This window comes from Balaenoptera borealis, assembly GCF_965194805.1.
Source record: "Balaenoptera borealis genome assembly, chromosome: 10".
NCBI lineage: Eukaryota > Metazoa > Chordata > Mammalia > Artiodactyla > Balaenopteridae > Balaenoptera > Balaenoptera borealis.
The window spans coordinates 86,805,006-86,825,496 of record NC_138874.1 but is presented as its reverse complement, the minus strand read 5'-3'; the positions used below and the strand labels follow the sequence as shown (position 1 = coordinate 86,825,496).

The 20,491-nt window shown below is 36.8% G+C and overlaps 1 protein-coding gene across 1 annotated transcript in view; it reads right to left on the bottom strand.

Moving 5' to 3' along the window:
• Positions 1-20,491, bottom strand: part of CC2D2B (coiled-coil and C2 domain containing 2B) — a 101,516-nt gene that overhangs the window by 35,757 nt on the left and 45,268 nt on the right. Inside the window, exons 17-22 of the mRNA XM_082406564.1 lie at positions 19,862-20,009; positions 15,786-15,924; positions 14,122-14,325; positions 8,412-8,504; positions 5,284-5,375; positions 624-794 (exon numbers count right to left, since the gene is read on the bottom strand). Of these exons, the coding sequence (XP_082262690.1) occupies positions 624-794; positions 5,284-5,375; positions 8,412-8,504; positions 14,122-14,325; positions 15,786-15,924; positions 19,862-20,009 (847 nt within the window). The remainder of the gene's footprint in view (positions 1-623; positions 795-5,283; positions 5,376-8,411; positions 8,505-14,121; positions 14,326-15,785; positions 15,925-19,861; positions 20,010-20,491) is intronic.

The following is a 20,491-nucleotide window of genomic DNA, read 5'->3' as shown; positions in this document are numbered from 1 at the left end:
GATACTCGGTATTCCTGAGGTACCTGGGCACTAAATATTCACAATATATAAATTATACATGAGATTAAATATATGAAACACTTGATATTCAGGTCATACTAAATGTTCATGAGTATTTAATATTCATGATGCCTTAATTTGGCCACTCTGACCCTACATATCCTCTACCCAAGAAACGCAAATAAAACACACTGACTGCCTGCAGAAGAGATAGGTAAGATCTGATTTTTGTAGAAGTCACCTAAAATGATAAATCCAAAAAGGAGCTTACTCTCTCCTGTAGTCCATATACTTCCAATACTGTGAGGGGACAGTGGCAGAGAACAGTGTAGTTAGCAATAGCAGCTTAAGTTTTCACAATAGGGAATAGGGACAGAAGGTATTTATTTGATATAGCACCCAAAAATATACATGTTAAAGGTACTTTGGGCATCTCAAACTTCTGAAAATTTGTAATACACAGCAATGACAGTAAGTTTGACTATCCAAACGAAGATTTCAACTTTCATTCAGTTTCTGTATATTGAGTATTAATAAAGTACAAAGTTTTATTAAGAAGACAGTATAGAAATTTACATTTAAGACATCTTTTGCAACTCCAAAAATTGGTGCAATTGCCTTACCTATTAACTATTGCTTTCCTTGTAGGAATATTATAAGCCCTCAATATTCTGACAAGAATCTTAATATCTCCATCACAGATAGTCTCTGTTGCCACTTTTTTCCTTTCTTGCCTCTGAGGCTTTAACTTTCTTCGTCGTTCAAGAAGCTTACAAACTGCACGTGTCAAATGGCTAAAGAGTAAAAAATGATCAATCACATAGATACAAGATAACTTAAAATTTGAAAGATATCAATTTTTAAAATTAATTATTATAAATAAGGCCATTATTCTGAACCATGGTCTCTCCATTGTGGAGGGGAGACAAAGTTGTCTTAGACCCCAGGAAAGAATCTTTTCCTGAGCATAGAAGAGATGCTATGTTAAGAGAGAATGTGATTGCTCCACGTCATTTGGGTGTGTGGTCCAAGAAGAAACAAGGGCATGGAGAGGTAAATCCATGAAACATGATGTTATATCAAAGGATTATTCATTTTTTAGGAATCGTTCTCTTGAAAGTGGTTAGATACTCAACTTTTCTACGTGGTTCTGAATAGGAGTTAGTTATATGTGCTGCCAACCTTGGCAACACAAACCTATGCAATTATAGCTTTATGGTCACACCTATTTTCCTCCAAAGACTGATAATAAAACACAGACTTCAGACTATACTACAAAGCTATAGTCAGCAAAACAGTATGGTACTGGCACAAAAGTAGAAATATAGATCAATGGAACAGGATAGAAAGCCCAGAAGTAAACCCACGCACCTATGGTCAATTAATCTATAAATACAACAAAGGAGGCACGACTATACAATGGAGGAAAGACAGTCTCTTCAACAAATGGTGCTGGGAAAACTGGACAGCTACATGTAAAAAAAAATGAAGGTAGAACATTCTTTAACACTGTACACAAAAATAAACTCAAAATGGATTAAAGACCTGAATATGAGACCAGACACTATAAAACTCTTAGAGGAAAACATAGGCAGAACACTCTCTGACATAAATCACAGCAATATCTTTTTCGACCCATCTCCCAGAGTAATGGAAATAAAAACACACATAAACAAATGGGACCTAATTAAACTCAAAAGCTTTTGCACAGCAAAGGAAACCATAAACAAAATGAAAAGACTACCCACAGAATGGGAGAAAATATTTGCAAATAATGTGACTGACAAGGGATTAGTCTCCAAAATTTACAAAGAGCTCATGTGGCTTAATATCATCAAAACAAACAACCCAATCAAAAAATGGGCAGAATACCTAAATAGACATTTCTGCAAAGAAGACATACAGATGGCCAAGAGGCACACGAAAAGATGTTCAACAACACTAATTATTAAAGAAATGCAAATCAAAACTACAATGAGATATCACCTCACATCAGTCAGAATGGCTATCATCAAAAAATCCACAAATGGGCTTCCCTGGTGGCACAGTGGTTAAGAATCCACCTGCCAATGCAGGGGACACGCGTTTGAGTCCTGGACCAGGAAGATGCCACATGCCGCGGAGCAGCTAAGCCCGTGTGCCACAACTACTGAGCCTGCACTCTAGAGCCCATGAGCCACAACTACTGAAGTCCACGTGCCTAGAGCCTGTGCTCCGCAACAAGGGAAGCCACTGCAATGAGAAGCCTGCGCACTGCAATGAAGAGTAGCCCCCGCTCGCCCCAACTAGAGGAAGCCCGTGCACAGAACGAAGACCCAATGCAGCCAAAAATAAATAAATAAGTAAATTTATTTATTAAAAAAAAAATCCACAAACAATAAATGCTGGAGAGGGTGTGGAGAAAAGGGAACCCTCTTGCACTGTTGGTGGGAATGTAAATTGATACAGCCACTATGGAAAACAGTATGGAGGTTCCTTAAAAAACTAAAAATAGAACTACCATATGACCTAGCAATCCCACTATTGGGCATATAACCAGAGAAAACCATAATTCAAAAAGACACATGCACCCCAGTGTTCACAGCAGCACTATTTACAATAGCCAGGACATGGAAGCAACCTAAATGTCCATCAACAGAGGAATGGATAAAGAAGATGTGGTACATATATACAATGGAATATTACTCAGCCATAAAACGGAACAAAATTGGGTCATTTGTAGAGATGTGGATGGACCTAGAGAGTGTCATACAGAGTGAAGTTAAGTCAAAAGAGAAAAACAAATATCATATTTTAACGCATATATGTGGAATCTAAAAAAATGGTATGGATGATCTTATTTGCAAAGCAGAAATACAGACACAGATGTAGAGAAGAAACTGTATGGATACCAAGGGGGAAAGGGGGAGTGGGAGGAATTGGGAGATTGGGATTGACACGTACACACTATTGATACTATGTATAAAATAGATAACTAATAAGAACATGCTGTATAGCTCAGGGAACTCTACTTAATGCACTGTGGTGACCTAAATGGGAAGGAAATCCAAAAAAGAGGGGATATATGCATATGTATAGCCAATTCATTTTGCTGTACAGTAGAAACTAACACAACATTGTAAAGCAACTATACTCCAATAAAAATTAATTTAAAAAAAAGATGTTCAACATCGCTAATTATTAGAGAAATGCAAATCAAAACCTCAATGAGATATCACCTCACACCAGTCAGAATGGCTATCATCAAAAAATCCATAAGCAATAAACGCTGGAGAGGGTGTGAAGAGAAGGGAACCCTCCTACACTGTTGGTGGAAATGTAAATTGGTGCAGCCACTATGGAGAATGGTATGCAGGTTCCTTAAGAAACTAAAAATAGAGCTACCATATGATCCTGCAACCCGACTCCTGGGCATATACCTGGAGAAAAACATGGTCAGAAAGGATACATTCACCCCAATGTTCATTGCAGCGCTGTTTACAATAGCCAAGACATGGAAGCAACCTAAACGTCCATTAACAGAAGAATGGATAAAGAAGATGTGGTACATATATACAATGGAATATTAGCCATTAAAAAGAATGAAATAATGCCATTGCAGTAACATGGATGGACCTAGAGCTTGTCATACTGTGTGAAGTGAGACAGAGAAATAGAACTATCATATGATATCACTTATATGCAGAATCTAAAAAAAAAAAGATACAAATAAACTTATTTACAAAACAGAAACAGACTCACAGACTTAGAGAACGAACTTATGGTTACCTGGGGGAAGGGAGGGGAGGAGGGATAGTTAGGGAGTTTGGGATTGACATGTACACACTGCTATATTTTAAATGGATAACCAACAAGGACCTATTGTATAGCACAGGGAACTCTTGCTCAATATTCTGTAACAATCTGACTGGGAAAAGAATTTGAAAAAGAATAGATACATGTATATGTATAACTGAATCACTTTGTTGTACACCTGAAACTAACACAACATTGTTAATCAACTGTACTCCAATAAAAAGTTTAAAAAAAATAAGTTTTCATCATTGACACACACACACTACTATATACAAAATAGATAGCTAATAAGGACCTACTGTATAGCACAGGGAACTCTACTCAACACTCTGTAATGGCCTATATGGGAAAAGAGTCTAAAAAAGAGTGGTTATATGTATATGTGTAACAGATTCCCTTTGCTGGACACCTGCAACTAACACAACATTGTAAATCAACTCTACCCCAGTAAAAATTTTATTTTTAAAAATTTATTTATTTTTGGCTGTGTTGGGTCTTCGTTGCTGCACAAGGGCTTTCTCTAGTTGCGGCGAGCAGGGGCTACTCTTCTTACGGTGCGTGGGCTCCTCATTGTGGTGGCTTCTCTTGTTGCAGAGCACAGGCCCTAGGCACACGGGCTTCAGTAGTTGTGGCGCGTGGTCTCAGTAGTTGTAGCACCCGGGCTTAGTTGCTCCGCGGCATGTGGGATCTTCCCGGACCAGGGCTCTAACCTGTGTCCCCTGCATTGGCAGGCGGATTCTTAACCACTGCGCCACCAGGGAAGTCCCTACCCCAGTAAAAATTTTTAAAAAGTAAGTTTTCATTTAAAAAATGTGCCCATGAAAGAATTACTTCAAGGTATATTTTAGAATAGAACCCCCCCCCCAAAAAATAGATTTCAGCATCCTACACCAATTAAAACCTTATTATTAATAGTAAGAATCTGCAAGTGGCCCCAGGGCTGTTTCCCCAAACGCAGCATCCCTAATTCCTGTTCCTACCCTTAAGTTTCCCAGATAGGACAGTATGAGAACTGAGTTACTTCAGCCAAAGGCTCCCCCAACTGCTGCCTGTGGATCACAGAGCCCTTATATGGCTGAGGATTCAGTTTTGAAAGGGAGAGATTACAGGCTTAGTGTGTGGTGCTAGCAGCAATGACTTTTCCAGTAGCAGTCTCGGGACAGGGAAATCTTAGGGCAAAACTAATTTGGGACAAAGGTATTTCTTTTTTTTTTTTTTTTTCATTCTTGCCCTAAAAACTATCAATAAGCAGAGGGTTAAAATCTAAAATATTATACAATTGAAAATACAAATCATATAGTTATGTCCAAAATGCAATTTTTAAATGACCAAAAATATTTAAGTCACTGTATTTCATTATATGCTTTGTAATTGCATTTTGACATTAACTTGATTAATATAAAAATAGAGAACTTATTAGAGGACTTTGAAGGTATTATCTTATAGCTTTATATTTTGTACTTAAATAATAATAATTTTAGTATGTACCTTGCAGATACAATTTCTTCATAATCAGCCACAATATCTGATAAGTTAAATTTGCTAACTTTGGCAATTCTTTTCATTATCAACCTTCTCATCTACAAAAAAAATTTTAGAATTTAAAGAAATGCACAGTTTATATTTTAAGATTAAGTATATACAATGCTACTGGTCTCACTATTTTTTACTCCTAATTTTTTCAAGCAATGAATGGAAAGGGGAATTAGATAAGTGAAAGTATGGTTCTGTTTGCTACCATTATTAAAATCATTCCTAACGTTCTCATTAATGTCCCTCTCACCTCTTTTTCCACCTAACTCATAGTATACGTAGACAGAACTAATCTTCACCAAAGGAGATGATTATCCTGTGAATGTGTTTCTACAACAGTCACTTGTACACACACAAATCTTGATCCACAAGGAAATGTGATCACATTTCTGTATTTCCTTTGAGTCCATTCTATTCTGACCTTAAGCTCTCATTCTGTCAGCTTGGTAAGATATTTAGTGCTTGAACACAGCCATTCCCCTAAGCCCTTGCTACTTGCAGAACCCACAGACCTTGGTTCCTCCAAGGACTCTGAAATTCTTCTTTTTAGTCTGAGGAAATCCCTCCCTTTCTCCTCTAACCCCATGTTTCACAACAGGTTTAGACTTTTAGAAATGAAACCAGGAAGAAGTGTGTCTGGAGGCAATTTTCTGCTTTCTGTCCTGCCACAAATCATCCCGGAGATAATGTAACCTAGAGCCTAATGATCTGCTTAAATTCGATAGGAAAATGGGGTGATAAGAGAATGGGAAATTATAATTCCTAAGAATTACCCTGCCATGTGGGGTACAAATTGTTTCCTTTGAAGGTGAACCACACCCCTCTTCCCTCTGACCCCATCATTGTGCTTGAGCCTTCTCACTTGTACTTTCTCTCTCTGTCTTTCTCTCTTTCTCTCTCCCTCTCCCTTGCTCCCTTGCTATCACACAGACTGAGCTCCTTGCTGTTCCTCCCATAGGCCACGCATATTCCTTCCTCACAGTTTTCACATGTGGTTCCATCAGCCTGGAATGTTCTTCTCCCAAAAAAGCTCCATGGCTAGCTCCTTCAGTTCACTTCAGGTCTTTTGCTGAAGCGTTAGCTTCTCGAGGGCTTTCCTTGATCTAAGGAAGGCTCTCCCTTATCTAAAATCACACCCGACCCCCACCCCCATACACACTCCTGTTCTCTCTTCCTACTTCACTTGTCATGGCGCATATCACTTTCTAACATACTAATGTTCTGTTCATTATCTGACTTCCCCCACCAGAACGACCTCCTCTAGGAGGCCAGGGATTTTAGTGTGTTTTGTTTACTGCTGTAATTCCAATGTCTAGTGTAATGACTGATTCATAGCAGGTGCTCAATAAGTATTTATTGAGTAAATTAATGAAAGGGACAGCTTGAGGAGAAGCACTGGCCTCTTAGATGCAAATATTTCAGCAAAACTTTATCTAGCAATCCTTGAGACTGCTGGGACTTTACTGCTCCCATCCCGGCCTCAGCCACCACTGACCCCAGTAACATGGCAGGAAGTGTAATGCATATAACTCACAGTCCCTCCCACAGCAGGATTTAAACACCGGTGGCCCTATTAGGGCCCTATTAGGCCTCCAGTGTCAATGCAGGATTCCAGTACCTGTAATTAAAGTAATTATCCCTTGAACTTGTAGTTTTAAACTATCCTGAGATAGCAAAGAAGTCTTCACAAGGAGGCGAAACCCAATCACACAATGTTCTTAAAGCTCCTTCCCAGGATTCCTATATGAAGGTCAAGAATTCTCAGACACTTGCTCTCTTACCACCTTCCTGATCTTTTGCTGCCCTCCCTTCTGGGCTTCCTCATACACCAAAAAAAGAGAAGGCATAAGAAGGATACGTATTCTCTTTTCTTATAAGTAAGAACCCCTCTTTATTTCCTAAGACATAAATATCATTATTAAATCACATCTCAACTTAAAAAAATATATATGGAGCTAATGAAGAAGGTGTAAGAGGGGCAAGAGTGAGTGGAAAAAAACGCCTGCCAGCGATAAAGAGGAGGTGCTCTTTCAGGCTACAATAGCTATCGTGGTCTGCATTTCTGCCACACTTCCATAGGAGCAGAGTACAAACTAGCATAGCACTTGAGGTTTTATCTTGCTTGCCCCTTACTTCAGAAGTAAAGCAAGGCAGGCATTTTTATTGTCTGTTTTTATAGAACAATAAAGCAGGACTCAGTGCATAGATTACCCTCCCAAAGACAAACAGGATGGTCAGAACAGGTCTTCACACACCTGCCTAGGGCTCTTCTAGTCACACAAGGTTGCTTCTCTCCTGTCTCCATGAGGGATTTGTATGTATCTCTTAGATCTTTCCATGGCTCTCTGCTTCTTTTCAAGTTACCCTAAAAGGCTGCTCTGGTGCCCTATAGCAAAGGCTATAGATTCTACTCTTGCAGAAGTCTTAGAAACCTCCTCAGCCTGCAATTTTATCCTTTACTTTATTAATTGTTCAAACATTTCTCAACATTTTCTGAGTGAAGAGCACTGTGCTGGGCATTATGGATCTATATATACAGTCCCTGGAGCGATGAGGGGTCAGTGGAAAGAAATCAGGGGTGAAATTCAGTGAGGGATTCCACCTCAAACCTGGTTTAGGCTTTGTTAGGGTGTTCCGTTCTCCTAGTAGCTCCTCCATCCCTTTGTCCCGTGAACTGCTCTGGTGTACGGCATTATGAGTTATTAATAAAACTAGGGATTCTGGCAAAATGCTGGCGTACTTCCCAAAGTGAACTTTTAGGGTCAAAAAGAGATGGGAAGTCTTTAACGTTCATTTGTAAACGGAAACAGTTGGGATATGCTTTAATAATGAGTTTGCTGTCAATTGAAGTAACTGCTGCATCAACAATGTACATCAACAGTGTACATTTACAGATGGTCAGTAACTAACTCTGAAAAGGAAGTCTGAATAGAACAGAAAACCCCTCAGTGATCAGAAAGAGGTGATGAGTAAGCAGGTCTGTCCATCTGACTCTGGGAAGAGTAGAGTACTGTGCATCCAGCAGACCAGTTTTCACAAAAGTAAATGCAAACATATTGATAAAACTATTTTGTTGTTGTTACCTTTTTCAGAAAATTGGCAGAATTAATCCTTTGTGCGGTAATAGAATTCATATCTGAAATGGACATATCCTTCTCTATCTGACTTTCATATTCCTATAAACAGAGAATTAAATTAGTTTCACTTCTTGAATGTAACAGAGTTTAGATACGATACACTGCAATAAAATATTAACTACTCATTTCAGTTCATGTGTAGGAGATATTGGCAACGTTCTGGAATTGAGAGGAGAGAATATTTCTTTTAGATTCTCCCACTGAGAATTAACTAAGAACACATATTTTGTTTGCTTCTAGGAGGAGGTCCATTCATCTTTTAAAACTGAGTAATGATTGAGAAAAAATTTGCGATTGAGAAAATTATAAGAAAATGTAAAGACGATTGAGAACTATTCTTCATGAATGCATTTACCTGGTAATCACTAGAAACAAAAGAAATGGAAAGTGGTAGAGTATAAGGGTCAAGAGAGTGGGCTTTGGAGGCCATAGTCCTGGATTCAAGTTGGCCCTGCCATTTATTAACTTTGTGGTTTGGGAAAAAGTCGATTAACTACTGCAGACCTCAGTTTCCTCTTTTGTAATAATTATAATATTACTGTTATTAATATGTCACAGGATTGCTGTGAGATTTAACTGAAACAATACCTATAAAGTGCATGACATACAGTAAGTAGTCAAAATATGCTGACCATAATCAATAACTTTAATTTAACATCCAGCAGTTGGTATAAGATTATTTGTCAGGATGCTTCATCTATATAATTTAGAATAAATTGCATCTGTTATATCTGCATTTGTGGGATATGTTCCTAACTGCACACTGAAATCATTTTACATTATAGAGAGCATTAAAGATGACACAAAAATTATGAAGTATCTCTTATCTTAAGTAAATTATCTGAAAGTAATTTATTTGTTTTTCTAATTATCCACAAGAAATCTTGAAATTAATCCTGTTGACAAGTAACAGCTTTTTACCTAAGGATATATTATATTACTATTTCATATCACTTTATTTATTTTAAAAGTATTAATTTATAGGAGTCACTTAAATACTCTGGATATTTTTATTAATTAATATATAATTTGCAAATATCTTTTCCTAATCTGTGGGGTTTAAATTTTAATATTATCAAGTTTATTAACCTATTTTTTATAATTTATACTTTTTGTGTTTTGTTTAAGAAATACTTTCCTGCCCAAGTTTAAGATATACATTTAAAGTTATGCATTTCATGTGTAATCTTCATTACACATGGTATTTATTTCTTTTGTGAGGTCTGAATCTAATTTTACACCATTCAAAAATGTTTTATAATTCTCTCCATTAAGTTTTTGTACATGTTTTGTTCAATATACTCCTATGAATCTAGGAGTTTTTATTGCTATTGCAGGGTGTATCTTTGTTAAGTTACATTTTTAGTGGGTTTTTGTTGGTGTATAGAATGCTATTTATTTTTTGTTTTTAATTTTTCCTCAAGTTTTTCAAACATACAGAAAATTAGAAAGAATGGTAAAATCTATGAACCTACCCTTTAGATTAAGTAATTAATATTTTGCCATATTTGCTTAATCTGTTTCTTTTGTTTTCTTTTTTTTGGCTAAAATATCTCAAAGTATAAATTACAGACACCATGACACTTCATTCCTAAATAAGTACTTCAGCATGAATCTCCAAAAACTAAGGACACAACCACAGTGCCATAATCACAGACAACAAAACTAACAATTTTCCAATATATCTACTATTCAATTATCAATATTACATAATAGTCCAATATCCAAATTTCACCAATTGCTGTTTTTTCACCATATATATATTGTATATCTCCATATATATATAATATATATATTCTTTTCAGATTTTTTTCCCATTATAGGTTATTACAAGATATGGATAAAGTTCACTGTGCTATAGAGTACAATCTTGTTGTTTATTTATTCTATATATAGTAGTTTGTATCTGCTAATCCCAAACTCCTAATTTATCCCTCCCCCAATCCCTTTCCCCTTTGGTAATCATAAATTTGTTTTCTATGTCTATGAGTCTGTTTCTGTTTTGTAAATAAGTTCATTTGTATCATTTTTTTACATTCCACATATAAGTGGTATCATATGATATTTTTTTCTTTCATCTTATTTTATTGAGAACAAGCTTTACATGAGACAGCCAAATGATGGCTTTACAAAATTCTAGAAAATTGCTACTGATTCCAGCCTGGAAATTCCTAGCAAACCTAATACCATCAAGGGATGTATGTGTATGAGCACATAATTGCACAGCTCTCTTTTTAAGACTTTGTAATGCATTTCCTAAATTGAAGGTGATGTCATATGGTATTTGTCTTTCTCTTTCTGACTTACTTCACTTAGTATAATAATCTCTAGGTCCATCTATGTTGCTGTAAATGGCATTATTTCATTCTTTTTATGGCTGAGTAATATTCCATTGTATACATGTACCACATCTTCTTTATCCATTCATCTGTCAATGGACACTCAAGCTGCTTCCATGTCTTGGCTATTGTAAATGGTGCTGCTATGAGCATTGGGGTGCATGTATCTTTTCGAATTAGAGTTTTCTCTCGATGTATGCCCAGGAGTGAGATTGCTGGATCACATGGTAACTCTATTTTTAGTTTTTAAAGACCCTCCATACTGTTCTCCATAGTGACTATACCAATTTACATTCCCACCAACAGTGTAGGAGGGTTCCCTTTTCTCCACACCCTCTCCAGCATTTATTTAATTTGTAGACTTTTTGATGATGCCCATTCTGCCTAGTGTGAGGAGGTACCTCACTGTAGTTTTGATTTGCACTTTTCTAATAATTAGCAATATTGAGCATCTTTTCATGTGCCTGTTGGCCATCTGTATGTCTTTGGAGAAATGTCTATTTAGGTCTAAAAATGATGACTTTTTAAAGAGATCAAAATGCAACAGAGAGAAACAGTTGTACTTGCTAGCCAGTTGGCCCACATTCCAAATTTGTCTAATTGTTTCTTTGTGGTGCCATTTAACTTGTTCCTTTATTCCTCATATTTCTTGTAAACAAATTAGAGGAGGAGGAGGAGGGGGAGGAGGAGGAAGTGGGGAGGAGGACCAGGTGGGGGGAGTAAGACGGAGGGAGGAGGAGGAGGAGGAGGGGGACAGGCTGAAGACGTCTCCGGTCATGTGGGATCTTAGCTCCCCGACCAGGGATGGAACCCGCACCCTCTGCATTGGAAGGCGAAGTCTTAACCACTGGACCACCAGGGAAGTCCCTTGGGCATTTAAAAGGAGCATATTTTTTCCTTCCTTAAGTCTGTTAATGTGGTAAATTATATTAATAGATTCCTTAATTAGATTAGCTTAGCTCTGTTATCTGGAAATAAACCTTACTAGATTATGGTGTATAATTATATATTTATACATAATATATTGCTTTTTGATTTGTTAAAATTTTATTAGTAATTTCACATCTATGCTCATAAGTGAAATTGACCTAAAATGATCATTTTTTGCTTTCTTTGCCCAATTTTGGCATGAAGGTCATCAACCTCAGAAAATGAGTTGGGTTGCTCTCCCTCTTTTTGTGTTCTCTGAATAGTTTGTATAAGATAAGGAAAGTTAGCAAAGCCCCTAGTTTCAGAAGCAGAAACTACTCCTTTTTTATGATGTTATATCCTCAATTATGCTGAGCATTGTGCTTTGCCCATAGTAGTTTATGGAACTGTAGAATTGAATTTAATCATTGAGAGAAGCAGGAGGAAACTGAATAACTTTTCAGCCATTCTAAGCCAAGGCCTTCCCACTGCAGTTTACTAACTGAAATTCCTAAGGTCTCAAAATAGATGAATCACAATTAAAAGATGAGCAATGTTTTCCAAAGCCAAATATCAATTGGTCTGTTTGTGAATACATATATTTCTACTCACCCATGTTTGTGAAAATAATGAATAATCTGCAAATCCTATGACTATAATAGTCATATGTGCTAACCGGTGGTGCCATGATATTATCATTGAAAAATTATTAATTTGCATTTCCTCTTTCACCTCTGAGCCACACCAAAAGAGATTCTCAGACAATCCACTTTGTTCAGCCATGACTGTCTTCCCGCTATTACTTGAGTTTTAAATGTAATGAGTCCTGTATAGTTTTGTTTGTGTCTCCTCTATATTAGGGTATAACAGCTAAAGGATGGCTGAGTGGCAACAACAAGAAAAAAACATAAACCTTTTTATAAGTAACTTTTGCTATTTTTAATATTAAGTGGCTTGCTGCTCTTTCCCTTCAGTCCAGAATCAAATGAAAACAAATATCAAAAAGTTTATCTTTTTTTTATCAATTGATAATAATTCACCAGAGTTAAATTAATAAACCTGTTATAACCAATTTTAGTATAAGGCATTCACTCTTTCTGACTCATAAGATGTATAAACCTCAATATCCTTCATCAGCATCTGCTATCTTTAAGCTGGCTGACATCACCCTACAGTGGTAATTCTACTACACAGGCGTTTTCTTCAGAGATGAAACACTGGTTTCTTTCTTCTTGAACCATCTCTTTGCAAGCACAAGTGTTAGGATTAGTACAATTGTTTTTTTCTACAGGTATTAGCTCTTATCATTCCATTCTTTTAAGCCTAGTGGAGTGCTGGTAAATGTTTAACAGCCAGTTCTCTGGGAGTGGGAGGGGAAGCCCCAGTTTGCAGCATTTGCTGATTTATGGTGTAGACATTCTCCCAGCAATATATTTAAAGCAACCAACATGAAATCACTGAAGGTGGAGCTGGGAAGAGATGCACACAACAGGCTCTTACCAGCTGGTGCCAGCAGGCTCCAGCATGCCATCACTACACAGCATGAGATGAACTTTTCTTTCTTTCTTTTTTCCCCACATTTTAAAGTTTCTGAAATTGATTTGTGCTTTTATAATCAAGTGTAAGTTTAACCTGGCAGTGTTTCTCTCCCTTATCCCCCAAAGTTGCTATTAAATTGGTGATACATTTTACAATAAAAACCACAATATTTACATAAATTTATAATATACTTAAAGGAGTCTGGCTGTGAAATAGGTTGTTGGGACAACTAAGTTGCAAAGTTAAGCTAAGGACTTTCTGAAATTTGGGAGAGCTATACATTTTTAATGCCTAAAGAAAAGGGGATCCCAAAAAAATCAAGAAACAAAAATTCCCATGAAACAAGCTCGACTTAATTGTGAAAGAGAAAGTATTATCAACATGGACATGACCGTTGCCTATCCATGTCCAACATGTTGCCTAATATGTCCAACAAAACATATTGTTTCAAACAACTGAATATAACAACAACAAAAAAGAGACTCACAGATATAAAGAACAAACTAGTGGTTACAAGTGGGGAGAGGGAAGTGGGGAAGGGCAATATAGGGGTAGAAGATTAAGAGGTACAAACCATCATATATAAAATAAGCTACAAGGATATGTTGTACAACACAGGGAATATAGGCAATATTTTATAAATAACTATAAATGGAGTATAACCTTTAAAAGTTGTGAATCACTATATTGTACACCCGTAAAACTTATATAAATATTGTTCATCAACTATACTTCAATTAAAAAAAAAATTTAAGAGAGGAAAATTGTTGTCTACAGATTATCAGTTTTAAAAAAAATTAAGATAGATTTAAAGCAGCTAAACATTAACTTATCATAGAATAAACTATATTCAAATAGAAACCAAGTACCTGGAAGAGTAAATCTGGAATCTCTCTGTCATAGAGGGGTATCTGCTGCAGAAGGAAAACATCTAATTGACCTGCATTTCTAAGTTGCAATAGCTGGAAACGTTTACTCTTTTTCATTTCCTCTTCAGAAACAAAGTTAAATTCATCTTGCAACTGTTTGAGACGAAAATACTTTGGAATATCCTGTTCTTTACGTTTCATGTACTATAAAACACAAATAATGTAAAGTCTTTACTTAAAATATTAATTTTTTAAAATTCAAGAATTATTTCAAAACAGTTTTTCCCCCTAACTGTGAGATATGAGAGTTGCAATAGAAATAGGAAATAGAGCAACTGAATCTGTACAGAAAATCTGAAAAAAAAATGCAGAATCCTGCCTATGCAGTTTCTCAACCTTTTCCTGGTCATGATTTACACAGAAAATGAAAACATGTGTACTGCACAGTGGGTTAAAAGATGAGAGTTTTGGGCTTCCCTGGTGGCGCAGTGGTTGAGAATCTGCCTGCCAATGCAGGAGACACGGGTTCGAGCCCTGGTCTGGGAAGATCCCACATGCCGCGGAGCAACTGAGCCCGTGAGCCACAACTACTGAGCCTGCGCGTCTGGAGCCTGGGCTCAGCAACAGGAGAGGCCGCGACAGTGAGAGGCCCGCGCACCGCGATGAAGAGTGGCCCCCGCTCGTCGCAACTAGAGAAAGCCCTTGCACGTAAACGAAGACCCAACACAGCCAAAAATAAATATAAATAAATAAATAAATTTATAAAAAAAAAAAGAGATGAGAGTTTTTGTGTCTAGTTGCCCTATGAGTCGACAGAGGATCAATATTTCTGTACACCTGTAATCAATTCAGCACATCAGTTGAGAAGCTCTGATCTGAAGAAACTTAATTGCAATAATCTATGCATGCACTGCTTTATTCAATAAATGCAAATGTGAGTACATGGTACATGCAAGGAAAAGTGCTAGCTGCCATAAGAGAGACAAAGATTTACTAGTTGTTGTTCCACAAGGAAAGAGAAAGCACATGGACGAATAACTAAGGTAAAAGGCAGAATGATATTAGAGCCATAAGAGTTTATAAAAAGAAAAAAAGTTAACAGGAGGGCAAGGAAAGAAAAGCCCATATCTAACTGAGGTTGCCAAGGAAGGATTTACCAGACTTGCAGGGTGGGTAAGACAGCTGCTATAGGTGCCCTTCTAAACAGAGGGAATGACATGAATAAAGGTATGAAGAAAGCCTGTTTGGAGCACACAGAGCAGTTCAGTTGGCTGTAAGGAGGAGCAGGAGAAGTGAATAGATAATAGAGTCTTTGAGGGAAGGAGTGTGTCTATAAATCATCTTTAAAATCCTCAGCATTTAATAATATGGCTGGCATTCAGTAGATGTACAATAGATGTCAGCCTAGATGCAAGATGCACCAAGCAAGGGCTGCTAAATAGTGGCAGAGTACCAATCATCAGGCCTAAAGTAGTAATTATTTCAGTTGCTGAATTTCTAACTGCCTTACAATACTATGAACTGGCTGAAAACTCTAACTGTCCTCAGATTTACTTTTAATGCCTCCTAATGCCTAGAAAAATACACTGCAAACTGTGGAGTATAAGAGTGTAGAGCTTAAGAAATAAAATATGTTTACAGTACAGATATTTGCTATAACTTACCATAACAAATTCCATTAAATCAGAATATTCTGGATTATTTGGGTCAATTCTGACCTCATTTGCCCATTCAAAAAGCTTCTGTGCATTAATAAGCCATGGAATTCCAGGAACACCTCTTGCATCTACATTCCTTAACACACTAACATAAAGAAAACTATTTTGTGAATTTGTATATAATATGCAGGTGATAAATCTGTTATATGGGGTAAAACCTACCCATTCCAGGTATTTAAAGATAAACCTTGTCCTGTGTTTAAGGATAAAATAGAAGGTTTAGATGTGATATCTTTCCTGGTTCTTCTCACTTTCTAACTGTATCATAGCTTTTTGATAAATGTCTACCCCTCCCTTAAGAGACAAGTAAGCTTCTTAAGGGTAAAGTCTGTAAATATTCATCTTTGCTATCTAAAGTCCACAATATAAAAAAGAATCTTTAGGCTATATCTTTACAGTTGAAACATAATATAGAGTATGTAATACAATTAACTGGGAAGTATGGGCCAGAAGAATATCTTTGATCATATGAGGCCATCTTCACAAGTTAAGAGAGCTATAAAAGATAGGCTAGACTCATAATGCATCCTTAGTGACTTCAACTATAGGCTAAGTGCAGAAGGAATTCAACCCTAAACAGTAAGGGTTTATTTTCAGCCATCAATTATCCCAGTTATTTAATCTCTCTCTTCATAGATAATTTGTTTCATCATGTAGAATTAGAGCAATTTGGACTAGAAGATTTCTAAGATCCTTTCTGTAAAGTACTCAAGAAAAATTCCAGCCCATAAACTAGGATTCCAGAAATACAGTTCTGACTCAGATTCACTAATGTCAACCCAAACATGGACATACATTTTACACTGTCTACTTTCCATCAGTATCTATTCATATTTTTATGATGAATCTTTGGAAGCTATTGCTAACAAAGCCAATGCTTGGTATGACAGGATGTTAAGCAAAATTACAAATAGGTAAAGTTTGAGTATTCTTCCTTTCTTTAATTCCTATGTCTGCCCTCATATTTAAACTGTTTTAATGTCTTTGTCATAAGAGATATCTAGGGCCTGACACCCTTAACACCATCATGTAACAAATTTTCCTTCTCTTGGGAAGATTCTTAGCCCAGGTCCCCTAGAGAACAAAGGCTGAGGTACAGTTTAAATGTCAATGAATAGATTAGGGAGAGAAACTTATCCCATTATAGCCTAAAAAAATTAGGTTGTAATTGTATTTCAAGGTAGTCTCCAGATTTCTGCCTCAGGGGAAGTAATAAAGACCACAGAACATCTCCTGCCCTTGCTATAATGATTCCCCCAGCTGGCCCTACAGGTGTTTAGCTGTGGGCTACGGCAAAATTCCTCGGTCATCTGCACCCCCTCCTTCAAAACCAAATGCTAAGCAAGTAATATAATTCAGTGATATTAAGTATACCCACAGTATTGTACAACCACCATAACTACGTACTTCCAGAATTTTTCATCATTCCAAACAGAAATTCTGTACCATTAAACAATAACTCTCCATCCCTCCCTCCCCTCAGCCCCTGGCTTTGTCTCTATGAATTAAGCAAAAAATTTTAAAGGTACCAGGGAGAAAAGACAATCTACAAAATACGAAGGTTTAGACTGATGGCAGACTTTTAAACAGCTATGATAAATCCCAGAAGATAATGCAACTATAGCTTCAAATAGGGAAAATAAATATCAGCCTCAAATTTTATGCCCATCTAAACAATTATTCAAGAAGGAGGAAAATATAAATACATTTTCAGATATACAAAGACTAAACAAGCTTGCTAGCCATGAAAACTGAATCATTAAAGGAGCAACTTTCAGCAAGTAAATCCAGAATGAAAGTTGTGGGAGGTAAGAAATGAGGGCAAACATAAAAGTCAGTTAACCACGTCAGAAAATAATTAACTAGTGAGTGTAAGAAAACTGTTTTATGTTTTAAAAATGTATTAAACAAAAACTCTAGACAATATGGGATTGGAGAGGTGTGCCTAATGTTATATACTGAAGCATTCTAAGATCTTCTTTTCGTTCACTTCTTTGTCTCTGGCTCTGTCAGTAGTTGATGAATAAATGAATGAATGAGTGAGTGAAACAGTGAATGAGCATACTTTCTTTCTGCTCTCCTTTGGCTCCATGCTCTGACTCTCACAAGTCAATCTTGCCTTTTGGAGCACCCACCCCGTTCCTAGAACCACTGCTCCTCACCAGTCCTTGAGCTCCCACAACTGTAGAGGAGGAGAGTTCTGTAACTTCCCTCTCTGATCTCAGAGGCCCCAACTGTAAAGTTTTAGTTATAGTTCACTTTAGAAAGTACTCTGAACTTTGAAAACCTCTCCTGCAATTCATTCCCTGTTGAAACCTGTCATCTGTTCCAATCTTGCATAATTACTCTCAATCTTTTATAAACTTGAGTTCCCAAATAACTGGAACTGTTAAGTGCAGCATCACAGAAGCCAAGAGACAAGAGACTTCAAGAAGCAAAACGAGGAGGGCGGGCCAATGACTATGTCCAGAAGGTCCCTGGTAGCCTTCAGGAATAACTGAGTTGGGTTAAGGACGAAATGTGTGAATTAAAAGTAGAGGCAATGTATGCAGACCAGTAGACCACCGATATGAGGACTTGGGTGGGAAAAACAACCAGAAAGAGTTTTCAGGGTTTAATCAAACGCTTGGATTTTTCTTTGCTTCAAAGCACAGAAGGCTTCTTGGATACAAAAGACTTATAGCATAGGAAATGGAAAAGTTGAAGAAAAGATAAGAAAAGGATAGAAATATGTCAGCAGAATCCTAACGGAGATGAAGGAAAGTTCCAAATTACTTGTATAAAAGCTAGCTTTAGAGTGAGGAGAACAAACATCTGACTCCAAGAAAAAGGCAAAGAATAGTATGATGAGGCAAAGATTAAAAATAGCTGTAGTGGGGACTGTGCTAGGGAAATACTAAGAAACACAAGAAAATAATGGTTCAGCGTATTAAAAGCTTATTCACTAGTTCCAAAATGAATTACCCTTATTAATTGTCCATTTTTCTCCTAAAACACCTTGCACAGCCTACCTCACTATCAACATCTTGCACCAGGGTTATAATTTATTATGTTTGTTGCAATAAAAGAATTGCACTTTTTATAATCCATGAGCCTATGCTGACCCATCATTATCACTCAAAGTCCATGATTTACATTAGGGTTTACTCTTGGTATCTTACATTATATGGATTTTGGCAAATATGCAATGACATGTATCCACAATTATAGTATCATACAGAGTAGTTTCACTGCCCTAAAAATCCTATGTGCTCTGCCTATTCATCCCTCTCTCTTCCTAACCCCTGGCAACCACTGACATTTTTTACTGTCTCCATAGTTCTGCCTTCCCCATAATGTCATATAGTTGGATATAGCCATGTTTTTTTAAAAACATATGTGTTTAGATGGGGAGGGAAAAGGCTATCTTCTTGTTATTATCATTCACTAATTTTTAAATGATGGGATCTTTTGGTCCTTTATATTTACCATTTTACTCAAACATAGCACAATAGGTAAGCCAGCATTATCATCGTTTTTATAGAATTTTACTTTACTTCTAGTAATCCTGTTTGTGGATGTGGTCTAGCAGTTAATCCCAATTCCTCTAGGAAGTCCTGGGATACAGATGAAATTTCTATGTCCGGCAATTTCTTCCAGCAAATTGATAATGCAAAAAATGATTCTTTCATAATCCAGAATGATTGGGAGATATAAAGGTCCCAGAAATAAAATCTTTCAGAGTCTTGGCCTTTGCCTACAATTTAAGGACTGTGGAACTGCCTCTCTCATCATCCATGTGGCTCTAATCCTAAGCATTGAAGCATACATTCTCTTACATACAAAGATACTTATTGTCTTAGTAGAGTGATAATAAATAAAATATATAAATATTTTACATATTTATAAATACAAATAAAAAATAAAGCAACATCCAAGTAAACTAAACTGTTCCTACTGTTTCTAGAGTTTTCCCTTTTGTAGGTCTTGTGTGATGCTTTGCTGAGGACTGGCATTATTTTTCAAGCATAAACGTTTATTACCTGCAGTAAGCAGATCTTAATGACTGTGACATAGGTGTCAGAGGAACACCATTTTCATCTAAGGCCCATGATAGAGAATAGCTTAGTTTTCCTGAAGTCAAAAGACAAAGTTCTTCAGTTCCGTTTCCCTCAAGAAGAAAGGGCACATCTATTTATAAAAGGCATTAAAAACAAATGAATATTTGAGCACATTGCAGTTTTTTTCTAGACTTTTACTTGTGGAACCTCAGGAACACAAAGTTTATGTTGACCACAGGCTCTAATCTTAGAGCTCTCCCTCACCTCACATCTAAGATCCCTCAAGGTAGACTGCTTCAAACAGACCACAAAAGAGAGAGGAACATATTTATCTGAACACAGAAGTTTTTAACCCATTCTTTCTCGGAGTGGCTGCCAGCAAGAAAAAAATATTGGCAGCAGAAAAAGAGCTACTGTTTGTCTCCTTTCCTACATTCTTGAGTGTTCCCCCTCTCCTCATCTTCCTTCTGTCTCCAGAGAGCTTGACGATACTCCTTGAAACTTCTGCCAAGTTCCTAGTGCTCCCTAAATTTTTCACTCTTAAGTCTTTTCTCCTGGGTCTCCACAACCCTATTTTCTGCTTCATCTGGACTCTGTCTAAGCAGACTACAT